The sequence below is a fragment of the Vipera ursinii genome (genome assembly GCF_947247035.1).
Source record: "Vipera ursinii genome assembly, chromosome: 6".
NCBI lineage: Eukaryota > Metazoa > Chordata > Lepidosauria > Squamata > Viperidae > Vipera > Vipera ursinii.
Window position 1 is genome coordinate 165,527 of NC_139515.1, and position 26,792 is coordinate 192,318.

The 26,792-nt window shown below is 46.4% G+C and overlaps 1 protein-coding gene across 1 annotated transcript in view; it reads left to right on the forward strand.

Annotated features, from left to right (window-relative positions):
* FBLN1 (fibulin 1) overlaps positions 1-26,485 on the forward strand; it is a gene marked incomplete at its 5' end in the record, with an annotated part of 47,376 nt that extends 20,891 nt beyond the window's left edge. Inside the window, 10 exons of the mRNA XM_083365203.1 lie at positions 1,111-1,248; positions 1,556-1,699; positions 7,569-7,697; positions 8,186-8,311; positions 9,662-9,781; positions 12,020-12,151; positions 14,075-14,198; positions 20,964-21,106; positions 21,601-21,732; positions 26,281-26,485. Coding sequence (XP_083221329.1) covers positions 1,111-1,248; positions 1,556-1,699; positions 7,569-7,697; positions 8,186-8,311; positions 9,662-9,781; positions 12,020-12,151; positions 14,075-14,198; positions 20,964-21,106; positions 21,601-21,732; positions 26,281-26,420 — 1,328 coding nt within the window. The 3' untranslated portion in view covers positions 26,421-26,485. The remainder of the gene's footprint in view (positions 1-1,110; positions 1,249-1,555; positions 1,700-7,568; positions 7,698-8,185; positions 8,312-9,661; positions 9,782-12,019; positions 12,152-14,074; positions 14,199-20,963; positions 21,107-21,600; positions 21,733-26,280) is intronic.
* Positions 26,486-26,792: the final 307 nt, after the last annotated feature.

Genomic DNA, 26,792 nt, shown 5'->3' on the forward strand with positions numbered 1-26,792 from the left:
CTGAGCGTGGGAGCCGTGTGCCCTGCCCTGGCAGGAGTTACAGTAGCTACAATTTGCTGCCACCAGCACGGCTAATGGATACTTAGAGCTGTGGTTCAACAACATTGGGAAGACCACAAACAGTGCACCTCTGACCTGAAGCAGTGGGGAGAGTTGTTGGGAAGCTGCTTAGGTACCAGGCCTTTGGTCTTCCGAAGGACGTTGGATGAGGCGCAGAGTAGGCAGCTGAAAGAGTAGACTTTCAGCAGGATGATTAAATACATATAATAATAACAACCTCTGCAATAGCAGCATCCCAACTGTTATTTTTTCTAGAAATAATACCTTTGCTTCCAATTAAATATTTAATTTCATTCGAAAAGCAAGATATGGATTAATTTAAAGTGATATTTTATAATAGAGTTGTAATTTCTTCCATGGTTTTCTGAAGTAGGACTGTTGTTGAACAGTGATGCAGGTTCCCCTTTTTGTTTTAAGTCCAAGACAGTGACAGACTATATCCAGGTGTCAATTCTAGGCCAATTCAAATCCATCAAATCGTAACAGTAAATTTGAAGAGTGTATATGAAAAACCATGCATCAATAGTCTGTTCTATCATAACATACAGATTTATCTTTGCAATGTTGTAGAAATACATTTCAGTTGTATCTCAATAATCCATAACTCTTAATAAATTTACAAATTTCACTTACTTCAAATGATTTGTTTACACTACTGAAGTAACATTTCACTAGAATTCACTTCCAGATAGGTTCCAAGTCAGGAACTAAGGTAAATGAACACCTCAGAAATCTACAGATTCCCCACGCCCTCCGGCTTCCCCCCAACTCCTGGGTATTATACTTTCAGATGTAGAAAACCTGAGGATGTACAGTTCTGGAGAAGGGAGGGGATTACTTTTATCTAGTTCTGACATTGGAATTGAGTCTAGTTCCTAACTCTTCTCAAATTAAGGAGTGTAAGGTGCTCTTCTTGTACCTGTCAACGCAACTGATGTAGTCTAGATTCAGGCTTAATCTGTCAACTCAACAACTGCTTTTATCTCGGTCATGACAAGATGGCTCTGGGAAACCTCACGCTAACTCATTCTTTCTTTTGTGATGTGCCAGATATTGACGAATGTGAGACTGGTATTCATAACTGCCTCCCCGATTTTATCTGTCAGAATACGCCAGGATCATTCCGTTGCCGGCCCAAACAACAGTGTAAGATCGGCTTTATACAAGATGCTCTCGGCAACTGTATCGGTAAGACATGCAGCCGACCTGCTCGGCTGCTTCCAGTACCAGGGACGTCCTCAAACTATGGTCAAAAATCTCCAGATGGCGGGTCTAGCACAGATGAGATGTGTGCCGTAGCCGCCCTCTGGATGATGTTTTTTTGAACCGGAACTATTTTGAGGTTTTTTTATCATAGTTGTGACTATGTTTGTGAGCTATCCCCATTGAAGGTGTTTTGCTTTTACAAGCCATGTTTTCAGCAGCGGTTGAGGATTTTTTCTTTCTTTCTTTGGTCTCACCCTTCCCTTTTAATGCCGTGGCTGTGTTTTTGCAGATATTAATGAATGTTTGACTCTTGCTGCTCCTTGTCCTGCTGGGCAGGCCTGTATCAACACCGATGGCTCCTTTGCTTGCCAGAGGAATGTCCCAAACTGTGGAAGAGGCTACCACCTGAACGAGGAGAAGACCAGATGTGTCGGTCAGTGCCGAGAGGACCATCTTTCATCCCCCCTCCCCCCCACCCACTCCGATGTCCTGCTTCTCTCTCCCTCTCTTGCTCCTCCCTTGACGCCCTTCAATTCTACCTCCTCCGCTTTGCTGAGAGGAAGGCCTGGGCAGGGGCACGGAGGGCACCTTCAGTAAACCAACCAGCTATATGGGTGGCAAGATGGTGGTGAGGGAGGAGGTTGTGCATCATGGGATTCAAATGAATGGAAGGATTTGTAGGGGACAGAAAGCATCTTATAAGTTGCAAAGGGTTTTGTGTGCTTTTGAGTTGAGAAATATGTCGGTTGGTCGGCTTGTGCACTTCCCAGCTCCTTTTAACTTGTTCTGTTATTCTGCCCTGGGCTGAGCTTGCTTTGCTCTTCTCAGGCTTTTTGCCGCAATGGGGCCGTTTTCCCCACACATTTCTATTGCTGGCAGAAGTTGGGCCCAGCCCCCTGTGGAAGGGGAGGAAGGTGGGGAGGAGGAGGAGGAGAATCGCTGTCTGGATGTGGCCCCGGCTGATGGTCAGGTGAAGCTGGCAGCGGGTGCTGGCTATCATCACTGGGGGTCCGGGCGGTGGCAGCAGGCCCCTTTCGCTTGCTTGCCTTTTTGCCCAAATCGCGGGCAACGGCAGCAATGATGGCATTAGTGGTGCGACAGCTGCTCAGCTTACATCAGGGATGGGAGGCACAACGTATTATTTTCCACGGCTTCCAAATTGGGCTTCCCAGAACCTGGAGGACCAGTTTGTCACTTCTCGGTTGGGGAGGTGGTTGGATACATTGGGAGAGAGTAGCAGCAGAGGAAAGTGGACACTTACGGACCACTGCAGACTCTCTTCCTATGGAAGATACTTTGCCTCCTTCATAGCATGACCATTTTTTGTTAATTCACCTTGTGTACAAAAGCCACTACCTACAGGATGTTTTGGTGATGGTTGGTATAGCTGTGTCTTGGACTTCATTGCATCCCGGCTGAGAGCTTTAAGAGAGATTGTAATATTGCTGTGGAAGGTGTTAACCCCTGGCCAGCCTGATGAGAGTGGCTGGTGGGTGGGGGAGACATTGCTGAATATTTGGGGAGGAGGGCAGATTTTGGGTCTCCCTATGATGTTGAGAGCTTGTGCGGAAGTGCCCAAGGGAGCCAATGTCTGCTCTTGAGATGGTTGTTTGTGGTGAGATGTGGATCGATCCCCTGTTTTGGGAACCAAAAACTGTGTGTGTGTGTGTGTGTGTGTGTGTGTGTGTGTGTGTAGGAGCCTTGAGGGATTGCAGATAGAAGATCGTGGTGGTGAGAGGTATGGGAAAATACGAGGGGAGACCTGGGACAAGTCACTCGTGGAGAAGGTGGCCCCACTGTCCTGTCCTGGTTCTGCACTCCAGGAATCACGCAGGGGGTTAGCCTGGAATAACTACGCAACTGCAAAAGTGCCCTTGGAGCCTTAGCTAATTGTTCCCAAGAGTAGGCTGCTAGACCAGGGAGATTCCTGTGTTATATGCAGAACATAGTTAGCTTGAACTCTGCACGCGTGGGTCCGGCTGTCTGGTGTCTGACAGGGAGACCGTGGAGAAGAGGGCTGTGCAGCAACTTCGGACGTCTCTTGATGAAATTTGGACTCCTTTGAATCAGGCCTGGGCATTGGCAGCTGTGGGAGCGAAACAGGGATAAAGCATCTTTCCTTGATTTCCTTGACTTCTTGGTCTTCTTCAGTATCACCCACCGTGGCATTCTTCTGGATTGGCTCTGTGGGTTGGGGGCGAGTGGCATAGTGTTGCGCTGGTTCTCTTCTTTCCACGGGCAGGTGCCGGTGGGTTTTGGCTGGGAATGAGAGGTCTAGCCAGTGGCCCCTCCTATGCTCCTGGGTTCAGGAGTCTCCCTTACCTATGTAGCCTCTGCCTGAAACTGCCGGGGGATATCCCCCATCACCACGGGCTGAGGGTACCACCATTGTGCCGGTGATGCTTAGTTGTATATCCTCATCAGACTAAGGTAAGCCGCCTTGAGCTCCTGTCTGCCGCAGGGTGGGGGTCCTTCCCTGCCCGGGCTCCTGCCCTCTGGGACGTCATTTCCCTCCCACAGCCCAAAGTAAGGCCAGCCCCATCTCTATTGGCCTTTCAGAAGGCCCTAAAAAAGATGCCATTTCTAGCAGCCTTCGGATCCCATGGAGATCCTACATAATTGTTCTGTTGTGTTTAGATGGATGTTCTCTTGCAATCCTGCTCTTACGTATATTTTAAGGTTGTTTTTTTTAAGAGTTATCAGGCTGTTGGTACATCCCACCCAGAGTCACGTTCTGTGAGATGGGCGGTCAAATAAATTTATTAAATAATTAAATAAAAACCCAGCATAATGCACCAGTTGTTAGAAATCTGCAGTTTTCATCCAAAATGGGCATAGGCATTTTGGATCTGTGCCGGATCAGAAGCGACTTTGCCTGCTCTGGGTTCAAATAGTTCACACCATGATTGGCTACCTAAATTCATTGACATGCTTAAATCTTACGGTGGCAACCACTCATTTCTTCAGTATTTTGTGCCCAGTGAATAATGGTGTTTTTTTTAATCCTTTATGATGAAAACATAGAAAAAGAATGGACTCTGAACAACTGTAATTTCATTATGGAGTCTCATATGAATTATGTGTTGCACAATGAAATTCTTAACTTTACATTCCTTGAAGCTGTAATATTTTCCCGTTAGTCACTTTTTCCTTCTGTTTCTCTGGTGAGCTTTTGATCGCTTCTCCAAATGTTTCATCTCAAGACAGAAACGTTCTAAAACCTCCAAGATTTTTTTTTAAGAATCCAGGAAGTGGTGTAATGCTTGAGTTGTGGACTCGCAAGTTTAGCTTTCCCAAGCAGGCAAAATGAAATATCTGAATTTTTCAGAAGGAAATCCAGGAAAATTCTGACCACAAAAAGCTTAATTGTAGAAACGTTCCTACTTCTTATGGCCTCTCTCCAAAGCCCTGAGTGCTCTCTGCTCAAGAGGAGGCCTGCTGGCTTCAACTTGAGCTTCTGAGTTCACAGACAAGTGACTGTTGACCGTGTCAGCAGAAATTTTCCTAAACTTGCAATATGGTATGTGATTTTAACCCACCTGTCTCTTTTTCTATTCACATTGTATCACATTCCATGGCCAAAATTCAAACAGCTGTCTTAATAATATACAGTATTGACTATTTTTGGTGAAGCTCCTTTTTTCATACCTTTGATGGAGCTGCATGATTTTCCTGGAAAAGGGACCAGGAGTTCTTTGTCTTGACCCCTGTTGCTTTCTAAGTGAAAACAAATCAATGCTCAATATTCATACTTTAAATTGACTTCTCTGTTGGACTGAACTGAATTCTTCATTACTGATGGTAATGCACTGTATGGTGAGCACTTTAGGTATTACTGTTGTGTAGTGGGTTCTGGAGAGCAGAAGGACGCCGAGACAATGAGTACAACATAACAGCTCTTTATTTGGTGGAAGTGACTGTACTGGGGAATAGGGGCTAACTGCACTTTTATATATACCTGGCCAGTACCTGGCCAGGTACTCAACCAACCAATCGGATTGAACCTCTGTTTCCCGCCGAAAATGCTTCCCGCCAAAACAGTTACAGTTCAATGCCTCCTGGTGGTGACTCTTATACAAGCTTTAGGTGTTCCAATGAAGCCTAATACATAACAATTACTATTTACATCTATTTAGAATTCTGCTTCATTTTTACTCATCCTACAACCAGTTTAATCACTCTGCTGGAATAAAAGATAGGAGTATTAATTTAAAAGCTAAATATTTTCCCTCTCTTTTACGTAAATAGTGGCACTGGGATGATGATCCCTAAATTCAATTCTGAGTATTAAAAAAGAGATCTACAAATCAGAAAGAGCACCTTTCAAGACTAAAACAATTATTTTAGGACATAGGGCTTTGTAAATTTACAAATGTTCGTAAATGTGTTACTCTTTAAAAAACGCTTCTGGGCTCCTCCTAGTACCTCTAAGGTGGCTTTCTTCCGATTGCTGATCAGTTTCAGGGATTTTTAGAGTTTTTTCATTCTGCAAGGAATAAATTGGGGTTTTCATTCTGCAAATATCGTGTCTGCCACTCATTTCTGTAGCTGCCCATTCACTGATTAAGGGATATGGGGAACAGAAGAAGTGGACCGCTCAAACGTGACCCGACTTTTAGCTGAGGCTGCAGTTTCTGGGAGACGGCAGTTTCCCGCCCTTCTTTTTAACTATACAAGGTGGTCATCCGAAGAGGCCGGCTGCCCCTTTGCCTGGTTCTACCTGGCAGGTTCTTGTACTCAATATAGATAAACGGCTTCTAAATTTAAGAGCGGGAGCTTTTAATGTTTTTTTGTTTAAATGTTCAGTTGTTTGCATTGCAGTCTGAGGGTTTCTCCGTGTAATGTTTTCCAAGGGTGAATTCCTTTGAGGGTTTCCAGGGCGGGGAGGGACCTGCCTGCCCTTGGGATCCACATTCACTAAACCAGGGGTCTTCAAACTTGGCCCTTTTATGACTTGTGGACTTCAACTCCCAGAATTCCTCAGCCAGGCACACTGGCTGAGGAATTCTGGGAGTTGAAGTCCACAAGTCATAAAAGGGCCAAGTTTGAAGACCCCTGCACTAAACAACAGAGCAGCAGGGCGATAAACCACAGTTACAGCAGGATGAGTGGATAGCAGTTTATATGAGTTGGTAACAGATAACTATTTATTTGGAAATTCAAGAAAAATAACGGAGGAAAGTTTGCAAAACTGGATCCGTGAATTCTTTCCCGCCCCTTAACGGTGGTTTCTGTGGGTCACGTGATTGGGAGGGGAGGGGGGGGCTAGAATGGAGCAGTTGCCAACATTCCACACCGCTGCCAGTTTCTCCTCGCATCAGGATGCGTTGGGGGAGGGGGATATTTCTCTGTAACCCCCAACCAAATCCAGCTGTTTTTTTTTTTACTTGATCTTTCTTTTGGCGACTTCTGCCACTCAAAAAAAAAAAGAGAGAGAGAGAGAAGAAAAAGGACCCCATTCGTTAGTTCAGTTCTGAAGAATGATGGATAGAGAGGAGGCTTGCCTGCCGCCTCGCTTCCTTCCCAGCCTTTTGTTGGGCCAGGGAGAGAGCGAAGGCTACGGGACTATCCTGTGAAGAGCTGATCCGCTCTTAAGGCTGCTGGCGGGCGTTTTTCTCCTGGAATAAGCAACAAAAAAGCCAGTCTCAAGGAAAAGGAGTTATCCATTTAACATCTAAATTAAAATTAAATTAAAAATGCCTACAGGGAGTCCTTGAACCTACATCCATAATTCAGCCTCAGATTTCTGTTGCTAAGCAAGACAGTTGTTAAGTAAACTTTGCTCCATTTTACCACCTTTCTTGTCACAGTTGTTAAGTGAGTCACTCAGTTGTTCAGTGAGTAACACGGTTGTTAAGTGAATCTCGCTTCCCGATTGACTTTTCTTGTCAGAAGGTTGCAAAAGGGGATCACATGATCCCTGGACATGGCAACCGTCATAAATATGAGCCAGTTGCCAGGCGTCTAAATTCTGATCCTGTGACCGTGGGGACGCCACAGTGGCCATGTTAAAAATGATCGTGAGTCACTTTTTTCAAGGCTGTTGTAACTTCAGACAGTCACTACATGAACTTTCTTTCTGGCCCCGCACTGGGCTGGAAAGAAGGAAAACTATGAAGGCCACGCAGGCAGAATCAGCCGCAGGCTTGGCTTCCCGCCGTCCCTCCCGGTTCTGCTTTTCTTTCTATCGTGGTCGTCACCATCCTCCTCCTCCTCCTCCTCCTCCTCTAAATGGGTGTGCATTGCTTGATGACCTTCCTCTCCCGTGACTTTTTTCAAACCTTTCTTTTCCCTTCCCCAAGACGTAGATGAATGTTCGGGGTCCCCCCAACCTTGCGGGGAGGGTCACACCTGCATCAACTCCCCTGGGAGCTACCGTTGCCAGTGCCGGCTGGGCTACTACTTTGATGGGTTCAGCAGAACCTGCACAGGTAAGAGCGCAAGGGGTCGTCACCTGTGAGCTTCATCATAGCACAGATCGGAAGGGGGAAAACCAGCTGGGCAGAAATAGGTGTAAATAGGTATTTGGTTGCGTTTCAAGATGTTGGGCCATCTGGGCAGGGTTAGTTTTTTTCTTCGGACATGGTGGGAATCAGGCTATGTGTATCTCTCTGGAGACGGCATCTTATTATGAGTGTCCCTATGAGAATGTTCTGGAAAATAGGCAAGGAGTCCTATTTTTTGCTCTTTCATAGCCACCTCCTGCCTCCAAAAGCCTCTCTTCGGAATTATCCCATGTTATTTTCGTATTGGTGGGGCTGATATCTTGCTTCCCTTCGAAGAGTGTACGTTGCATTTAAGTGGGAGTTAAGTCACGGTAACACCATGGTTCAGATGAGATGGTTAAATTGTTTTTGAGGATACCCAATTTTGCTACCTAGGCACAAAAAAGTTAACCATGGCTTATTCATCTCCCCAGATATTAATGAATGTCGCCGATACCCTGGTCGGCTCTGTGCTCATAAGTGTGAAAATACTGCTGGGTCATATTATTGTAGCTGTACAATGGGATTCAAACTTTCGTCTGACGAGAGATCTTGTGAAGGTAAGAATCACCCAGAGAGAGAGAAAGAAATGGTGTGGGGGGGGGGAGAGAGAAAACATTTAGCTACATGAGCCAGTTGTGTCATGTAGCTGCAAAGAAGGCAACACCTTTGTAGGCTGTGTGAGCAGAAGAATCATTTCTGAATTCCAGGAAGTGACCATTCAACTTGATTCTGCTTCGGTTAGGCCCCAACCTTGAGTGCTGTGTCTCATCTGGGCACCAAACTTTCCAATGGATTCAGGAAAATTGGGAGAGGTGAAGGGCAGGATGGCAAAGAGGATTTGGGGAACCCGAAACATGTTGTGTGACGTGTGGCTGAAAGGCCGGGGTGGGTTTAGCCTCGAGAGAAGGCAAGCCAGACAGGAGGGCCCCTCTGATAACTGGCAGGGATGCCTGCGTGAGGAGAAGTGACAGAGAAGTCAGGAAGGGGGCTGCAATTGACGCTCTTGTCTCTTTTTAGCCATCTAGCCTACCTTATCCCAAAGGGCAGGATGTGGGATACAGGCAGTCCTTGGCTTATGACTGTAATTGAACCCTCAATTATAATCATTGGTCTTGCCAGTCATTAGGAAGGCCATTGAAGGTCATTACGTGACTGCTGCTGATTTTACGACCGTTTTTGTGGCAGTCGTTAAGCAATCTCATTGTTTCCTATGGGCTGAAAGTAAATGTGGGTTTATGACAAAAATGCAAACGGTGGTCAGATGACTGGGGCGCTGCAAAAGGCCATGCTATGTATTTTAATTTTCCCTGTAAACCGCCCTGAGTCCTACGGGAATAGGGTGGTATATAAATTTAAATAATAAATAAATAAATATGGGTGAGTTGCTGACTACCCAAAATTTGGTCATGTGACCATGGTGGCGGTGGTGCATACATCACAACTTTTGAGTTCAGGCACCTTCTGGCAAGTTCATCATAACTTTGAATAGTTGCTAGGCAACCGTTTTAAGTCGAGGACTACCTATAATGGACATTTAAGTTACAGCATGGCAGGTTCTGATTACGTATCAGGAAAAAATTCCCAAACCCACTTCAGCAATGGTGATGGACGCCTCTTCCCTGGATGTGGCCAACAGAGACTGGACAGATACTTTCACTGGACTCCAGGGAATTAGTGCCCCTCCCAATTTTAGGGTTTAATGGGGCTAACTCATCAAAAAGAGGCCGTGGGATTTTAAAATTAGTCTGGGAGTGTAGAAATTGGAAGCTCAGACGGGACCAAACCAGATTCAAGCCATTTTCTCAGAGTCTTCCTGCATGGATAAAAACAGCCGTGTGAGGGCAGCCCTAGGAGGCCGTGAACGGAAGGAACCTTGTTTCGCACTGATGCGTATTTGTGGCTTTCAGACCTAAATGAGTGCGAAAGCAGCCCCTGCAGCCAGGAGTGCGCCAACGTCTATGGCTCCTACCAATGCTATTGCCGCCGTGGCTACCAGCTCAGTGACGTAGACGGGGTCACCTGTGAAGGTGAGTGTCCATCATCCTCAGCTGCCCTTTTCAGTCAAGCTTTAGAGGGCAATTGCAGGCCTTCGGTCCACCTGGCTTGGGAAGGGGGCTTGTGCTTGGCAACTGCTCTCTTAAGAGCTCAAGATACCCCTGGGAAGTGTGCCTAGAAAGGGAATCCCATGCAGAGTTCCCTCCGAGAACACAGTCTTGTCTTTAGCGTCTATTTACACAAAGTGTACGTACCACTGGTCAGCTATGCAGGAACCAATGGTATAGCTTCATTGATCATTGTCTGGAGATAGGACAGATCTTATGGTCCCATTCAGAAATTTACAATGGGTTCTATTATATCTATATTAAAAGGGACGCAGTGGCTCAGTGGTTTAGGACGCTGAGCTTGTCGATCAGAAGGTTGGCAGTTTGGCAGGTCAAATCCCAAGTGCCGCGTAACAGAGTGAGCGCCTGTTACTCGTCCCAGCTTTTGCCAACCTAGCAGTTCAAAAGCACGTAAAAATGCAAGTAGAAAAGTAGGGACCACTACGGTGGGAAGGTAACAGTGTTCCGTGTGCCTTTGGTGTCTAGTCATGCCGGCCACATGACCACGGAGACGTCCTCAGACAAGCGCTGGCTCTTCGGCTTTGAAACAGAGATGAGCACCGGCCCCTAGAGTCGGAAACGACTAGCACACATGTGCGGGAGAACCTTTACCTTTACCTTTTATATATATTATATATATATATTCGTAGATTTTCACGGGTATAGGTATGTAGGTCTTGGCGTATTCGGGTCTTTTCCCGTGTAGGATTGAGGGTGTCTTGGCGATGTTTTGACGAGGTCCCACTCGTCATCTTCAGGCTGGTGTCTTCGGTTTCGTGCTTGTGCGAGCGAAGCGTGATCGGAGCTGCTGTCTCTCTATAAATACTGGTGGGGATGTGTGGGGTGCTGGCTTTGTTGCTGTAAGCGGATTGGTTGGCTGTGATGTTACATCATGATTGGTTGATGAGGTTATTGTTAGGGGATTAGTTGGCTGATTTGTAACATCCTGTGTGGCTGAGGTGCTGGTTGTGTGCTCATTAGTCCTTTGTGTTGTAACGACCTGGGTAATGGGCTGTGTGATGACATCCTGAGCTCTATTGTAGTGATTAATCTCCAAAACTGAACAGTACAACAAGAGAATAATTATGGAAGCCATTGAAATAGAGAAACACCCCCACAATATGAATAAACATGATGATACCTCCCACCTACCAGACATCTGGTAAACAAACGAGTCCCAGCCACGAAAACCGACACCGGACCCACAACAACACGGGACACCACCACCAATCACCCTCACCAGACTCAAACCCAAACCCACCCCATAGACAAAATGCAACCACCATCCAGAAGCCAAACCTCGGCGGCATCTCCAGCTGCTGCAACCCCCCCGACCCCCACACAAAGCAAACTGACATACGCTATGAACACAGGACCAGACCGCAAACCCGAAGCCAAACCAAAGCCTGAGATGTTACACCACAGCCTTCTGCTCGGGACATTACATCACAGAATTCAGGAGGTTACAATGCTAAAACCTGGGATATCACAACACAGCAAACCACCCAGGATATTTCAACACAGAACTCAGGAAATCACTACAATAGAGCTCAGGATGTCATCACACAGCCCATTACCCAGGTCGTTACAACACAAAGGACTAATGAGCACACAGCCAGCACCTCAGCCACACAGGATGTTACAGATCAGCCAACTAATCCCCTAACAATAACCCCATCAACCAATCATGATGTAACATCACAGCCAACCAGTCCGCTTACGGCAACAAAGCCAGCACCCCACACATCCCCACCAGTATTTATAGAGAGACGACAGCTCCGATCACGCTTCGCTCGCACAAGCACGAAACCCACAAAATAGATAAATACATAAAAACGATGTGACTACCCAACCCTTAAGGGGCCTTGTTACGCTAGCAAAGCCCAGCCCAAGGGGTTCTGGAACTGGGTGAAGTAGGATGTTTAGAGATTTTCAAGGTGGATATCACCCAGTGTGGTTTGTGTTCCTGGTCTGCTTTCTCCCTAACCTGGTTTCCAGGAGAATAAAATTTTAGGAACTGTGATTCAAATAATTGGAGGATGCCAGAATGGGGGAAATGGACTTGGGTTATTTATTCTGGATGTAAGGGCCTCTAGTATTGGGTGGCTTGAGACCCACCATTGGGATCTACCACTAAGACTTCCTTCTTGCCTTGATTTTCAGATATTGATGAATGTGCTTTACCCACCGGGGGACACATCTGTGCTTATCGGTGCATCAATGTGGCGGGCAGCTTTCAGTGTACCTGCCCCCCTTCGGGTTACAAGTTGGCCCCCAATGCACGGAACTGTCAGGGTGAGTCTCAGAAATCCGAGCTGCGGGAACAGCTTTAATAAAAGCCAATCCTGTTTGAGTCAGGACTGACTGGCCATTTCTGACTCTCCTGCAGATGGACGGGCATCCCCAGCTTCCATCACTACCAGAATTTTTAGTTTGTAGCCACCAAGATGGAGGAACGCAGCAGTGGCTCTTTATGCGGGTCCCAAACCTGGACTCCCACCCCCCAGGCCTGCGGTGGCCGGGCCAGTCTAGAGGGAGCTCTGCAGCCTTGGTTGCACCGTCTTCTTCCCCCTTTGCATTTCCCCCTTGCTTTCGCACCCCTCCCTTTCGTTTCCCCAGCGCTTGTTCTTCCCTCTCTGGGGAGGGGGGGGCTCCTGTCCCTGAACCTGGGCGGTTCCCTCCAGAGGAGCTGGTCCTCCCCACCTTCCCTTTGCTGCCCTCCCCCTGCCAAGCGCTCTCGCGCCTGCCCCTTTGGAAAAACGTTTTAAAAACTTCATCTCAGAATGGGACGTAGATGATCATCAGTCCAGCCACGTGGAAGAGGAAAATCTTAAGCTATATGCAATAGAATAACAGAATAACAAAGTTGGGAGGGACCTTGGAGGCCATCTAGTCCAACCCCCTGCAAGAGCAGGAGACCCTATACCATTTCAGTATATTCATTTATTGCATCCTTTAAACATTTCTATTTGATAGGGTACGTCTTAAAATGTAACAAAGGAGAATTGTATATAATCTGTAAACAAATAACATGCTTACATTGGGGAAGCATTTATTTTTATATAATCAATAAGGTTGCACCATCACTGCAGCGTAACTGAGTCAAGAGGCTTTTCCTAGCTTCCTTTACAAAAGATTGAGGAGGGGGCTTTCGCTGCACTTTTCTCCACCCACCCCCTTCTGGGGCACCAAAGAAGCACCACTTGCTTTTTCCTTGGTTGCAAAATGCCAGGGATTGACACACACACACACACACACACACACACACACACACACCCCTTGTTCCACCAGTAGAAAGGAATCTGTGCCACAGAGCTCTCTGCTGACTGCATTTAAAAATGCTGTTGGGTAGATTTCCTGCCCTCCAAATAATAATATAGAACTAGAAAACAAAAATGAGAAAATAAGACCCCAATAAAATTCCACGGGAAGAGAAAATAAGAAAGGAAATAATAAGAAAAAGCAGACAAGACACAATAGAAAGCAAAACACAGAAATTTATCAGCTGACTTTCAGAGCGTGCTCCTCCAGACCGGCACATAAAACTCGGATTCATTTTCCACGGCATTTTGCATTTGATGTTCCTGATGATTTTTTTCCTAAAGAAAATAATGAAACATCCACAAGAACAGCCAACCTTAGAGGAGAGCAGCAGCCCAGCCCTGAGCTGTATATATTCTTCATTCCTACAAGCTTGTTAGTTATAGTGTCTTATTACCAAAAAAATGGAAATTACAATATTATAAATGAGACAGTAGAATTACAAACCTTCTGCTTCTTGGTTAGTGACCGTTTGCAATGATGACAGTGACAAAAAAGAACTTACAACCAATCCTCACGTTTACAGGTTTTGCAGGTCTGTAAAGCAAAGGAAAGCTAAAGTGAGATCATAAGTACAATTGTGGTTTCACTTAGCAACCATTTTGTTTAATGGTCGCTAAGTGAGGATTACCTGTACCAAGCAAGAAACAGGTATGAAAAAGCAGCTCAAATAGTTCTGTTCAACGGGCCTGCCAAGCTGTTCGGATTAAAGTTCACTTGGTCCCTCAGTCTCCCAGGCGAGGGGGGATGGAGCAGTTTTGCCACAGGAGAACCCGCAACCCTGCGAACACGAGTGTAACTGGAGCCCCCAACCACACTTCGGTCCTGTGAAAACAACTGTTTCTTGCTGGAGCATCCCACTTAACGTCTCTTTCCTGCTCTTTCTCCCCTTCCTAGATATTGACGAATGTCTTACTGAAACTCATACCTGTTCACACAACCAGACCTGCTTTAATATTCAGGGAGGGTTTCGTTGCCTTTCTCTGCAATGCCCGGAGAACTATCGCAAATCTGGAGACACGTAAGTGCCCCCCCTCCCCAAATTCCCTTCAGGAGTTAGAGGCTGAGGGCCACCACCAAAGCCGGCCAGAAACTTCCCCTCCAAGTGATCTTTCTCATTCTTTACCTGTTTGCTCAGTTCTTGGAGCAGCCTGGTAAAAATTGAGACTGGATGCTGAAACGTTAGGCTGCGGTGGTCACCGTGGACCACAGAACAGAAGGATGACGAGAAGTATGGCCAAGACGTAGACCAGCGTTTCTTAACTCCGGCAGTTTTAAGATGGTGGACTTCAGCTCCAAGAACTCTCCAGCTAGCCAGGGATTCTGTCCTGGGGATGGTTCAGCTGGCTTATCCGGAAGGGTATTTCCCCCCTACTGTTAGGGATCTTTTTGATTTCCTACAGTTTGGGGGGGGTTCTGGTGGTCTCCCATTCAGCTCTGAACCAGACCAGATTAACTTTCCTAAAGCCAGACTATGCTGGTCAGATGTGTGTGTTTCTTTGAGTTGGTCTTGACTTCTGGCAATTGCTTGGACTAGTCCCTGCAGTTTTCTTGGGGCAATTTTCGGAAGAGGTTTGTCCTGGTCTTCTCCTTCTCAGGACTGAGAGAGAGGGACTGGCCCGAGGTCCCCCAGCCGGCTTGGTGCCTAAGGCAGGACTAGAATCCCTGCTTTCCCAGTGCCTAGTCCAGTGGCTTTAACCAGGAATGAAGATGGCAGCTCTGTCAGCCAATATTTTACAGATTATAAATAACAAAGGCAACTTGCCAGTTACAAAGAAGCTGGTGTTAGCAATGTAAAGCAATGTAAAATCCTTTAAAATAATGTCTCCTCCTTACCCCTAGAAAAATTATACATTATATATGTATATCTATTGCTTGTACGGTGGGCTTTCATCTAGGAATTTATTTGGTTCAGAAATGAGTGTGAGAATTTTGTGAAACACAAATATTCATACCTTCTGAGTCTCAACGGCAAACCAGGAATACTGATTCTTGGGGGGAGAATGGCTACTTTCAGCTAAAATAATCAAACTTTCCACCCTTGAGCACTTGTTTTTTGAGCTCAGTGGTTGGTTAATATAATTGCTGAGGAGTTGCATAAAAGTACTTTTGGAAACGTGCTCCAATTTTTGCTCTTTCAGACTGTCAGATTTCCTCTGTAGCTCTGTGGCAAGGAGAACCATCCGGGTGGGCAGCTTCCACGAGGGGGGGGGTTTCTGCTTGTTTGGCTCCCCGATTCAGTATAAGCTTCTCCATGGATGCCGACCTCTTTCTGGGGATGCCCATGGGGAGGAGGGTGGGCGTGGCAACCCTGAGGAGGCCCTCTCTGTGGGAGCGCACAGGACGGTGGGGTGCTGACATTGGCAGAAGGTGCTCCCGTAGGTAGTCCGGACCCATGCCATGTAGGGCTTTGTATGTCATTGTTAGCACCTTGAACTTCACACGGAAGGCAACTGGAAGCCAGTGCAGCGCACTTCTTTCTAGTCTGACAAGTTTTAGAGGCAGCTAAGAGCATTTAGAAACAAAATAGAGGGCAAAACCTGAAAAGCACAAATTAGTTTCTCTTTATCAGAGGGAAGAAAAGAAAAAATGGAACATGGGCTTGGAACAATCTACCCCAGGAGATACTGCCCAGAGCAATTTCTCAACCTCAAGAACTTTAAACTCCCAGAATTTCCCACCCAGTAAGTTCAAGTCCCCCCCCCCCGTTTAAAGTTCTTGAGGCCGAGAAAAATTGTTCTAAAGCAGAGCCCCCCTCAACCTTTTGGGCACCAGGGACCGGTTCCGTGGAGAAAGGTTTTTCCACGGACCGTAGGGTGTGTGTGGTTTTGTGTGCTGCCCGCATCCCACGGATGGGGCTTCACTTGTTTGTGTGGACCGGTTGCTGGCATGCCTTGGCCCTATACCAATCCATGGACTGGAGGTTGGGGACCCCTGTTCTAAAGGACAAAGTCTACATTCCAGGCGGTCTCCTATTCACTTCCTAGCCACACTGAAGCCAGATAAGCTGGGCCTAAAGGCTCAGCATCCCTCAAAGTGAGCCGAGTTCCGGTGGTCATTATGGATGCACGGATGGAGTTTTCCCTGGCTGCAAGAGGGAAGCTGTTTGCCCTCAATTTCTGTGGGATTTTTTGCAACTTTTGCCAGCTGAGCTTTCTGCTCTGGGAGTCTCCCAGCCCAGCACTGCGCCCAATCAGCTTCCCGGGCCAGACGAACTGAGCATGCTTGAGGATTTTCAAGACTAGCCAGATGCTCGGGGACCTGGTGGACTGCATGGCTTTTTGGGCTGCTCTTAAGCCCCGGTTTGAAGCTAGCCCCTCCTGCATGAAATGCACGGGTCAGGACCTTTGCCTGCTCTGCTGCAGGCCTCGGGGATGTGGGAATCCAGCACCCCCTTGGCCCTGCAGCTCTTCTCCTGCCGACCGAACGGTTGCTAACCCCCTCCCCCTCTTCTCCCCCTCCTCCCCTTGTCTTGCAGCCGTTGCGAGCGCCTGCCCTGCCCCGACAGGAAGCAATGCCAGCAGCTGCCCTTGAGAATCACTTCCTACCACCTCTCTTTCCCCACCAGCCTCCAGGCCCCCCTTGACATTTTCCGCATGGGCCCATCCAGTGTCGTTTCTGGGGATCACCTTCAGTTCGCCATCCTGAGCGGGAACGAGGAGGGATTTTTCGCAGTGAGGAAGGTGGACGGCCACAGGGGCGTCGTGTCCTTGCAGCGAGCCATCCCAGAGCCCCGAGACCTCCTCCTGGTGATTCAGATGCAGCTCTCCCGCCACGGATGGGTCAGCACCTCCCTGGCTCAGCTGTGGATCTTTGTCACCACCCAACTTTGACCCCTCGCATGCTGACTTGGCCTGGGCCTCGACGGTTGCTATTTTTTTTTTAGCATCTTGTAATAAAGTTCGGATGGCTCTCCATTCCCGCATGCCGCCTTTGCCTTTTGTTTCATTCAGCCTGATCCGTGTTTTCTTCCTTTTACGCTCCTTAATGTGGCCTTGCCTTCCTTTCTCCCTCCGGGAAGTTCTGCATATGAATCCACCAAGGCCTCTTTCAACCAGCTGGGTCTCCAGGTCCAAAAAGGCCAGGATGGCAGCCTCAGCCCAAGAAGAGGCGTTCGGCTTTCCCGCTTCGGTCCTCTCTGCCGGTGGCTGCTGAGCAAGGCCCAGACCCTGTTGGCTGGCCGGGGGTTTCTGGGGAGCCCCCCAGCCACAGCCATTCATCGAGCAGCCCTTCAAAGTTAGGGTCACCTGGAAAGGAGTGGCTCATAACCAGCCCCTCGCACGCATGGCTGTCACAGCCCCCCTACCGCCCCCAGTCGGGACGTGAGCAGAATTTGGGCCCTTGGCAACTGGCACCTGTTTTGTGAGGGTTGCTGCGTGCTGGGGCAACGTGATCGCCAGCTGTGCCCTTCCCAGCCAGCTTCCCACAAAGTCAGTGGCGGAAGCCGGATTCACTTTGTGACTATGTGTTTCACTTAATAACGGCAATGATTCGCTTAACGGCAGTCGAGGTCATAAAATTGGACACAATTCACTTAACATCCATCTTGCTTACCAACAGAAATTCAGGCGCCAACTGTGGTCACAAGTGGAGGATTACCTGTAATCACAGATTAATAAAATAATTAAAAACAATAATAAGATGGGATGCACTTCAGCCTTACCAAATGCCTGAGTGGAAGGGATCAAAAAATAAAAACCAAAATAAAATTGTAACTTTAAAATAAAAACCATCATAAACCGCATTACATTTTGCCCAAAGACAATTTGCACGTAATTTTTAAGATGATTATTTGATTGGAATTCCGTAATTTGAACTTGGCTAGCTTGGATATCTCATTGTCCAGGAATTTGTGGGTGGATAGGAGTTCAAGATGATAGATCAAGATCAAGACTGACCCTGACCCTGTTTAATTTGTATCTCAAAAGTTGTGCAAATTCAGTTGTGGGATTGCAGCCAATATCTTTACTTCTTTAAAATCTCCCCTGGGATCAAATTGTTAATGCAGAAATCAGGAGATGCTTAAGAATTTGGAGGTTACCCATAATTAACTATATCTATTATTGTTTGTTAAACACATGAACCCAGACATTATGCTGTTTGCTAAATATTGAAAATGTTATTTGGAAAAACCCCAACACTAATCCTAACCCAAATCCCAACCCTAACCCCGACCCCACCTTATTCCTAACGTATAAAAACTAATTATATATATTATAAATTAATATATATATATTTGGAGGTTACCTCAGATTATCTGGCAAAGCTTTGGGCTGAAGTTTTGTGTTATTCCATTCCTGCTAAATAGTATGTGTTCATTAAATCAAACTGCCCAGCAGCTTCAGTATGACCTCTTACAGGTAAGAACGCTTCTCAAACTTTTCCAGGGATAATACTAGTGTTTCTCAACCTCGACAACTTTAAGGTGGCTGGCTGGAGAATGCTGGGAGTTGAAGTCCACGCATCTTAAAGCTATCAAGGTTGAGAGACACTGGATTAGACTCTAGCCTTTTGCTACTTCCAGGAGTCAAGCTTGGATCAGTGAGATTAAAGGTCCACAAATTGCCTCTGCAGTAAGATGGCACTTTTTCCAAATCCAGTTCATCAGCACACGGTGGCTGAAGAACATCAACAGAGACCAGGAGGTTGTATGATTCAGGCTGTTACTACTTGGATTCTGGCATCAGCGCAACTGAAAGAGTTGGCTTGCTCTTGCCGCCTTCCGTAATACTTCTGGCCTTCCCAGTCTTCAGATTTTCTCTCGGTTCATCATCTGAGAACTAAACTGATCCTGCCTGGCTTTGGAGATCAGCCAAGATCAGCTGTTGGGTCTGGGACTGAGGATTTAATTGTTGATCCTTCCAACTCTTGCTCAAATGGGTGGTTCCAATTGGAAGAAACTTGCAGGCAGCCGTGCTTGCACCTGAGTGAGGATTCATAGAAGCATTTATACGTGGGCTGCAAATATCCAGGTGACCATTAGAAATATTGAAAATAGGGACTCTGTTGGTATCTTGGAGTAGATACACGGAGGAGGTACAGCACAATCTGTCAAGCTACCCAAGAACCAAGAAAGACACGTGGAACTACTTCTGAGTAGTTTCCTTTATTGTCCCTCACCTATAGACAGAAATCTTGCCAAACTAAAGCAAGTATTGGCATCACTGTAGATACACTCTGGGAATTGCCAGGGAGGAGCCTTCTCTTTCTCCCAACCAAACACTCCATACTTCACTGCCTCTTTGCCCTGTGGAATGCAGTGCATCTCTCCTGGGAATCCAGATTACATTCCACCACACAATTACCACTTGCAAGAGACTATAGACAATTTCCATGAAAATGATTGTGGAATTGCTTACCGATTTGGATCTACTTTGTGGGGCTCACAATAGGCAAGAAAAGTGGGCATCAGTTTCCTAAACATTTGATTAACATTTGATTAATTAAAGAAGCAATCAAAACAATTGCACATTCTAGCATAGACCTCAATATTCTGACTGTTCTTCAAACCATTTGGGCAAATAGCTCTGAAACATTTTGGGCTCATCTCTTTCTCTTCTCCAAGGGGGGAGGATATTGAGAGGGCAACACACAGAAAACTAGACAAGCCAACATGAAGCTTATTTCTTCAGAAGTAAGAACTGTTGTGCTTGTAGAACTTAATATCAAGGACTGTGTGAAAGTGAGTGCACTCCAGACTTAGGGGAGGTCAAATTGCAAAAGGCCAGAAAATCAATAGCCATTGTGCAGAAATGACTTTTTGGAGAAGTATTCTGGTTTGCACATTATTGACTAAGGCCCAAATTAGCCCGATGAATGAAAGAAATGCCCATTTGAACAAAAGATTATAGATATATAGTAAGTAAAATAGATAAAGAATGAAATAATGCTCCAGGTTTTGGCAAGGCATGCTTGAAAATGAGTCGGCTAACAGGTTATTCAATTAATCAGTATGGGATAGTTTATTAACCATCTTAATTGTGAAATTGGATTTGTTCTAGCATGTTATATAGTTGGTTTGTTGGAAGTCTTTTCAGCTGCACACAGCAGACCCCTCCTGCTATTCTCCCTGCCCACTCAAAATTCCCCTTTCTGGTTTGCTGTATCCTGCAAAGGAGAAAGCAAGCGAAACCAGCGTATCAGGCACCTGGAAAGTATAGGCTGGAAAGTTGTATCCCAGAATGTCCCCCGTTGTGCCCTCGGTCCGAGACACGATCGTATGCCACGATTTGCACACCAGACCAGAGCGGATGTCAGCCCTGGGAAATTGATACAAAACCATCACATTAAGGGGCCATGCGGTGGATTTTCCGCCAGTGAAGATCAGTAGCTAAACAAGGACAATTGGATAACGTTAAAAAATGTGTAAAAAACAGGAACCAAAAATAAGGTAGATTTATTAAATGCATCTCCAAAATATTTATGGATATGCTGGCCTTGTTGGAAACAATTGTAGCTGGATGTACTTTAGTCTCTCTTCAGATCGGATTTATTTCATGAACGAATTTCCAGAATAGCTAGATCAGACTCCAGGGCCTGCAACACACCTCCATAAGACACTAACACGGTGGGATCAAAAGCTTACCTTCCCTGCTGATCAACTCTTCAACTGTTGCCATACAAATAATTTGCAAGAGACGTGCTCAAAAGGGGGTAACCCTGAAGATGAGATGGAGCTTTGGTCACATCATCACAACAATTTTCTCGACTTTTTAGACGATGCTCCGTGGACCCCCTGGGACATTTGTTTCTGATCTTAATTTGTATGTCTTTCCTTTTCTATTAGAGTCAGACATGAGAAGACAGATACCATTCGCTGCATTAAATCCTGTCGATCAAATGATGCTAACTGTGTCTTAGACCCTGTTCACACGATTTCCCACACTGTAATCTCTCTGCCCACTTTCCGGGAATTTACGAGACCAGAAGGTAATCGGATTCCTTCCTTTCCATAAAATTATCCCATGGAACCTTTCGCGGGGTGATGATGATGATGATGTTGGAAGTGACGGTGGTTCTGGGTATTTTGGACTCCTTACTAGCCAGCTAGTCTGTTGAGCACACTTGTTAGGACTGGAAGTCTTTATAGTCCAAGATCTCTAGGAGGCACAAGATAGAGAAAGTCCTATGATGTTACAGAGAACCTCCATCCTATCAGTGAGACGAAAAGTGATACATGAAAAATTCCTTCAGCTTATCTGGGCGTGGTTGTCGATTAGATTCCAGAACCAGGTTCTGAAATTTTAGGGTCCTTATTGGCCAATATATTCTAGTCAGGGAGGGAATGCCATTTCTTCTCCTCCACCAGGCAAAAGCAGTGACAACGTCCATCCTGGGTCTGCTGTTATTGTCCTTAACTAAACTGGGCCAATTGGCAAGTGGTTAAATAGCTAACTCCGGTCTCATTGCTGCTCTCTCCTCAGAGATTATTTTCCTTCGTGCCATTACGCCAGCATACCCGACCAATGAGGCTGACATCATATTCGATATAACTGAAGGAAATTTACGGGATTCTTTTGACATCATCAAGCGCTATGCAGATGGCATGACTGTGGGTAAGGAATTCCTCTTTTGTGCTGTGGCTCTTACCATTGAACCTAGGGGTCTCGATACGGTATTCCAGCATCCACCTGCCCATCCATCCAGCTTCACCCTTCACCCCAGAAAGGTCCTCAGTTCTTTCTTGGGACTGGTAAGAGGAAAGGTGATAGTGGTGAAAAACGCGCAAGGTGCACAAGGCATTGCTTTTCTCTGTCACCAGTGGGTGGGATGTTTCAGGGGGATGCTAGAGTTTCCTCAGCACGTGCTCTGAAAATACAAGCATTTCCCACACTGGAGTCCATGGCTCAAAAGGCTGTGTTTCCCTTCCAAATACCTGAGAAGAGCATGTAGGCTGAGGGTTTATGGCGATTCTCTGTCAGCCAGGCCACAGTGGTCCCAAAGATGCTTTTTTCCCCCAAAAGGCAATTGGACTTTTGTTTTTCCAGTTGTCCAGTTGTCGGGTGTCTTTTGGGAAAAAAAAGTACCTTTGGGACATATAGGATGAGGGTTACACCTCTAAGACAATCAGACAAAAGGCCGAAGAAAGAGAAAAAACAGTTCAAGAGAATTTGGCTTCTTCTTCACCATGTCCTCCCTCTGAAGGGGCTGCTGGGTTTGGCCAATGTTCTGACCCGAGAAATAAAAGAATAATTAGTGATATCCTCCAGCCATTGGATTGGAGAGTAGGACCAGCAGTGTGCAGAATCTAGGTGTCCTAGCGTATTTTGAAGTTACTTATAGAATTAAAACAAAAATAAGACATGCTGAGTGATGGGCTATGCAGTGCTTCTCAACTTTAGCAATTCCAAGATGTACTGATTTCAACTCCCAGAATTCCCTAGCTTGCACGGCTTCTGGAAGTTGAACTCCTCACATCTTAAGAGTTGCTAAGGTTGAGTAATGTTGGGCAAGGGAAACAGCCATCCATATCCCATGCATAATTTTAGGACCTGTCCTGCAGCTTGGCCTGGAGGTGGCGCTGTGGTTGTGCTCATTCCAATTTATTTCAAAATTTTGCCAGCAGAAGTGATTACTTGGTGCCAAAGGGGAAACATGTTCATGCAGGCTTCTGAGCTTTGGGTCGTCAAGAAGAGCTGTTGGGAAAACAGCCATTTAAGACCTGCAAGATGATTTTCTGCAAGGATGCTGATACTAACCTAGAAATGATGAAATCGGGGATGACAATCAATATCTATATACGCAACCCCAAAGGGTGGTCATTATAAAGTCAGGCAAGGAGAAAGGCTGCATAATTTAGGGGCTTCTTCTATGTTTTTATGCGTTGCTATCCTCCTGTGGCCTCTCTAACAATATGCCCTTGCCCCTGTCCACATTTCCAGGATGTCACGTCAATGACAGGCTGAATTCGCCTTCTTTATAGCCTGTAGAGTTAGCGACAATTGTACCCGTGTTTCTCAACCTTGACGACTTTAAGATACATGGACTTCACCTCTCAGAAATCCCCAGCCAACATGCTTCAAGATACATGGACTTAATTCCAAAATTTCCTAGCTAGGATGCTGGCCAGGGAAAACGAAGTTGAAATTCGCACGTCTTAAAATTGCTAAAGTTGAGAAACAAAGGTGAACATACCATGCTACTGATGTGACAGCTAAACTTTACTTCCCACTTCAAACTTTTGAAAATCTACTCACTTTTTATCAAATGTGACTTCCTTTGCTTGCAAATCACGCAGGAGTATGGCTCTTGGTTGATTAGTTATAATATACAGACATATACAAACACACACACACACACATTATATATATATATATATATATATATATATATATATATATATATATATATATATATATATATATATGTGTGTGTGTGTGTGTGTGTGTGTGTGTGTGTGTGTGTGTGTGTGTGTATGAATGCACCTTGCTAATTAACTCTTTCTTTCCTGCTTTGGCCTGACCCAAGGCTCCACCAGCGGTTTTATATATATATAAAACACTTCTGTAAAAATTGGGCAGCTTAACCAGGAAACAAATATGTGCTTCAAATGCAAAAGACAGAAAACACCAACCCAGCAAAAATCAGTCTTTTTTTTTTACAAGAAGCTCTGCCGCTGCATGGAATACAATGTTTAAAACTGAGGTGGAGTAGAATATAGTTCCCCACGGGTGGGGGTGCCTGTGGAGGTAGAGGGGGTCAAAAAAGTCAATCTGCAGCTGTGGACAGCCTTGCACCCAAGTGAATCTGCCAAGCAGAAAAAAGACACGGAACCAGGCCAGCAGACTTGAGTCCAGCTCCGGACACAGGCCCAGCACGTCCACTGGGTGCGGACAAAATGATCAGGGTGCTGGCCAGGATGAGGCCATTATGCACAAGGCACATGAAAATCAGGCTGTGACAGCCACAATGTTGCCTTTTTTGAAGACCATCCCCTGCGAACATCCCTGTGTGCGTCTATAGGAAGGGTCTCTCTGCATATCAAAATGACATGTGTGAGCTGCATTAAATGGAGCAATTCACAATCAGAATTAACAAGAAAAAGTCAACCTTAAAAGAGAGAAGTAAGCAGTAAAGAAAGCTTCTAGTATGAAAGCAGGCTTTTCAAATCCTTTTCTGATCGCTCTTTGGAGTGGATTTTCTTTTACACCCAAAGACTATTTTCTTACCCCTCGGGCCCTTCAGGGCGGCTTGAAGGCCGACTTCGAAGACTGGAGGGAGTCTTTCCCTGCTTCACCCAAAGTGCAGCTGCTGAAGCCAGGGGCCGCCCGCTTGTAGCGGGCCAGTTGAAAAACTTTGAAGGGTCAAAATTATTGCCTTAAGTGTCCACCAGCAGGAGGCAGTCAGTGAGCAGGGCTGGGAATTTAGAAATGCCGGTCTGTCTGCCTTCTGAAACCCACGGAGGAAGCCACGGAAAGGCTCGCTCGGGTCCTGCATGGGGGGGGGGGGGGGGAACGGGGTGTCTGGAGGCTGCAAAAGCAGGGCCAGGGGTGAAGCTCTGGGCCGAGACGAAGGCTGGCGTGTTTCTGGGCTCCCAGAAGTTGCGGTCAGGGGATATGGGTGGACCAAGAGCTGAGCTGACCGAAGCCGCCTGGTGTATAAATTGGTGTACAAACTAAGGGGGCCAAAGAGGACTGTTTCTGCATCCCCGCCTGCAAAGTGTCACAGCTGATCTAGGCGGAAGGGCAAAGCCTCCGCTTGTTCTCCTTGAGCCTTTTAGCAGACTTTCCACTGTGAGGCTATTCGGCTTCTTCCCCTCCCCCCCCCGTTTCTCTTTAACCAGCCGTCAGGGAAGGATTCGTTTCCTGCCTGCACAAAAAGGTTTTATTAAAGCCTGGGTGATTAGAAGGCTTATTCCCCTTAGCTCTGTCTAATTCTCTAATGCCACCTGTACGCGGGCAACGCCACTAATTCCTGCAAAGCAAAACTTTGATACAGCTGCCCCAAGTTAATAGAAAGCACATTCCTGGCTTTTAAAAATCTACCTCCCTACTAAACCTTTTCTGGTTTTGTCTCAGCTACCCTGTTGGGTTTTTTGTGCAGCACATATAAGACGCAGGTAGAGCCTCTGTTGCACCGATGTGGCCGCCCTCTTGATTTTTTGGACTTTCCCAGAGAGGCCCCAGTGCTTAAAGGGTCCTTGATTCACAACTGTGATGCAGCATGCCCATTACGGTCATAAATCATGACAGTCACAAAGCGGGTCACCCATTTGATCAACCCAATCCGATAACCTTTTTCATAGAAGTCATTAAGCGAACATCACCGTCATAAAGTGGATGTCATGGCGTAAAGCGAACTCCACAGTTGTTAAGCAAACCAATTGCTTTAGTGCCAGATTTGGCAAAACCCAGAAGTAAATGCTGATTTTTGGCAAAAGCATAAAATGTTTTCACGTGACCACAGGAGACGCCAAAGGTGAAGCGGAGGGAGTCTAGCCGCTGGTGGAGCTTTGGTGCTGGGTCATAAGGAACGCGGAGGGTTTGGTCCATTGCGCCACTCCGAAGGATGCGCCAAGTGGTGGGTTGTAAGGACTTCCTCTAACCGAAAACACTGGCATGGGACTTCAATGGCCTGGATGCCTCCTGGATGCCTTCTCCCTGCCCCCACCCTGGACACCATTTTTCTATTGTTAGAATATAAGGTGACACCGCAGAACCAAACTCTGGCATCTCACAAAAGCCGGTGCCTTTCAGGAAAACGCGTCCCTCTGACAAGGGCCTCTCGGTCCAGGGCTCATTTTTGGCTACCTTGGACAACGGGGCTCTCTTCCCTCAAGGATTCGGCAGATCACTACATGGGATCCTGCCTCAACCGAGGGAATCCTGTGCTTTGACTTGGCCGTGGCTCCCACGCTCCCTTGTAACCTTGTAGCAGAAGAGGGACGTAAGGCTCTCAGGGATCCCAAACGACGTGGAAAACGGAAAGGCGTTTGTTGCCTTCCATAAACCAAAGACTGGAGGGAGGGTGGGACAGCAGCTTCTCAGCACCGTTGCCTAGCAGTGGCCTAGCCAAAGGAACCGAAGCATTGCTCATTGTGTCACGGCGGTTAAAAATGTGGATGCTAATTATTGCTGCTGTTGTTGCTGTTTCTCAACCCCCAGGGGTCGTTCGACAAGTGAAGCCCATCATCGGTCCTTTTTATGCCACCCTGAAGTTGGAGATGAACTACGTTGTTGGAGGGGTTGTCTCACATCGTAATGTTGTCAACGTGCACATCTTTGTTTCAGAATATTGGTTCTGATGGGCTATTTAATGAAGAGAAGAGAGCGGAGCTCCACCACAAATTGTCCAAAGGCTCTGTATTCATGGTTGGGGGAGGATTTGGAGAAAAAGGACCAGGTAGCTTTCTTTGCCAAGGATGTATCTGGTTTCTAGCTTGGCTGCAGGACAAATAGCAAGCTATCTAAAATAGAAGTAGGATATCAATACCTGTAAATTCACAGTAGTTACATTGTGTTGTATATACAGTATGGCCGCATTTTGCATCTGGTGGCCTTGAACCTCTCGGTGAGTTTTAATCTCAGCTATTTTGTTAAGTGCTTGAGACTGTATTTTGCAGATCTGAATCTTGCTGTCTTTGATGTTTTCACCTCCTTGAACCTTTTACCTGGCT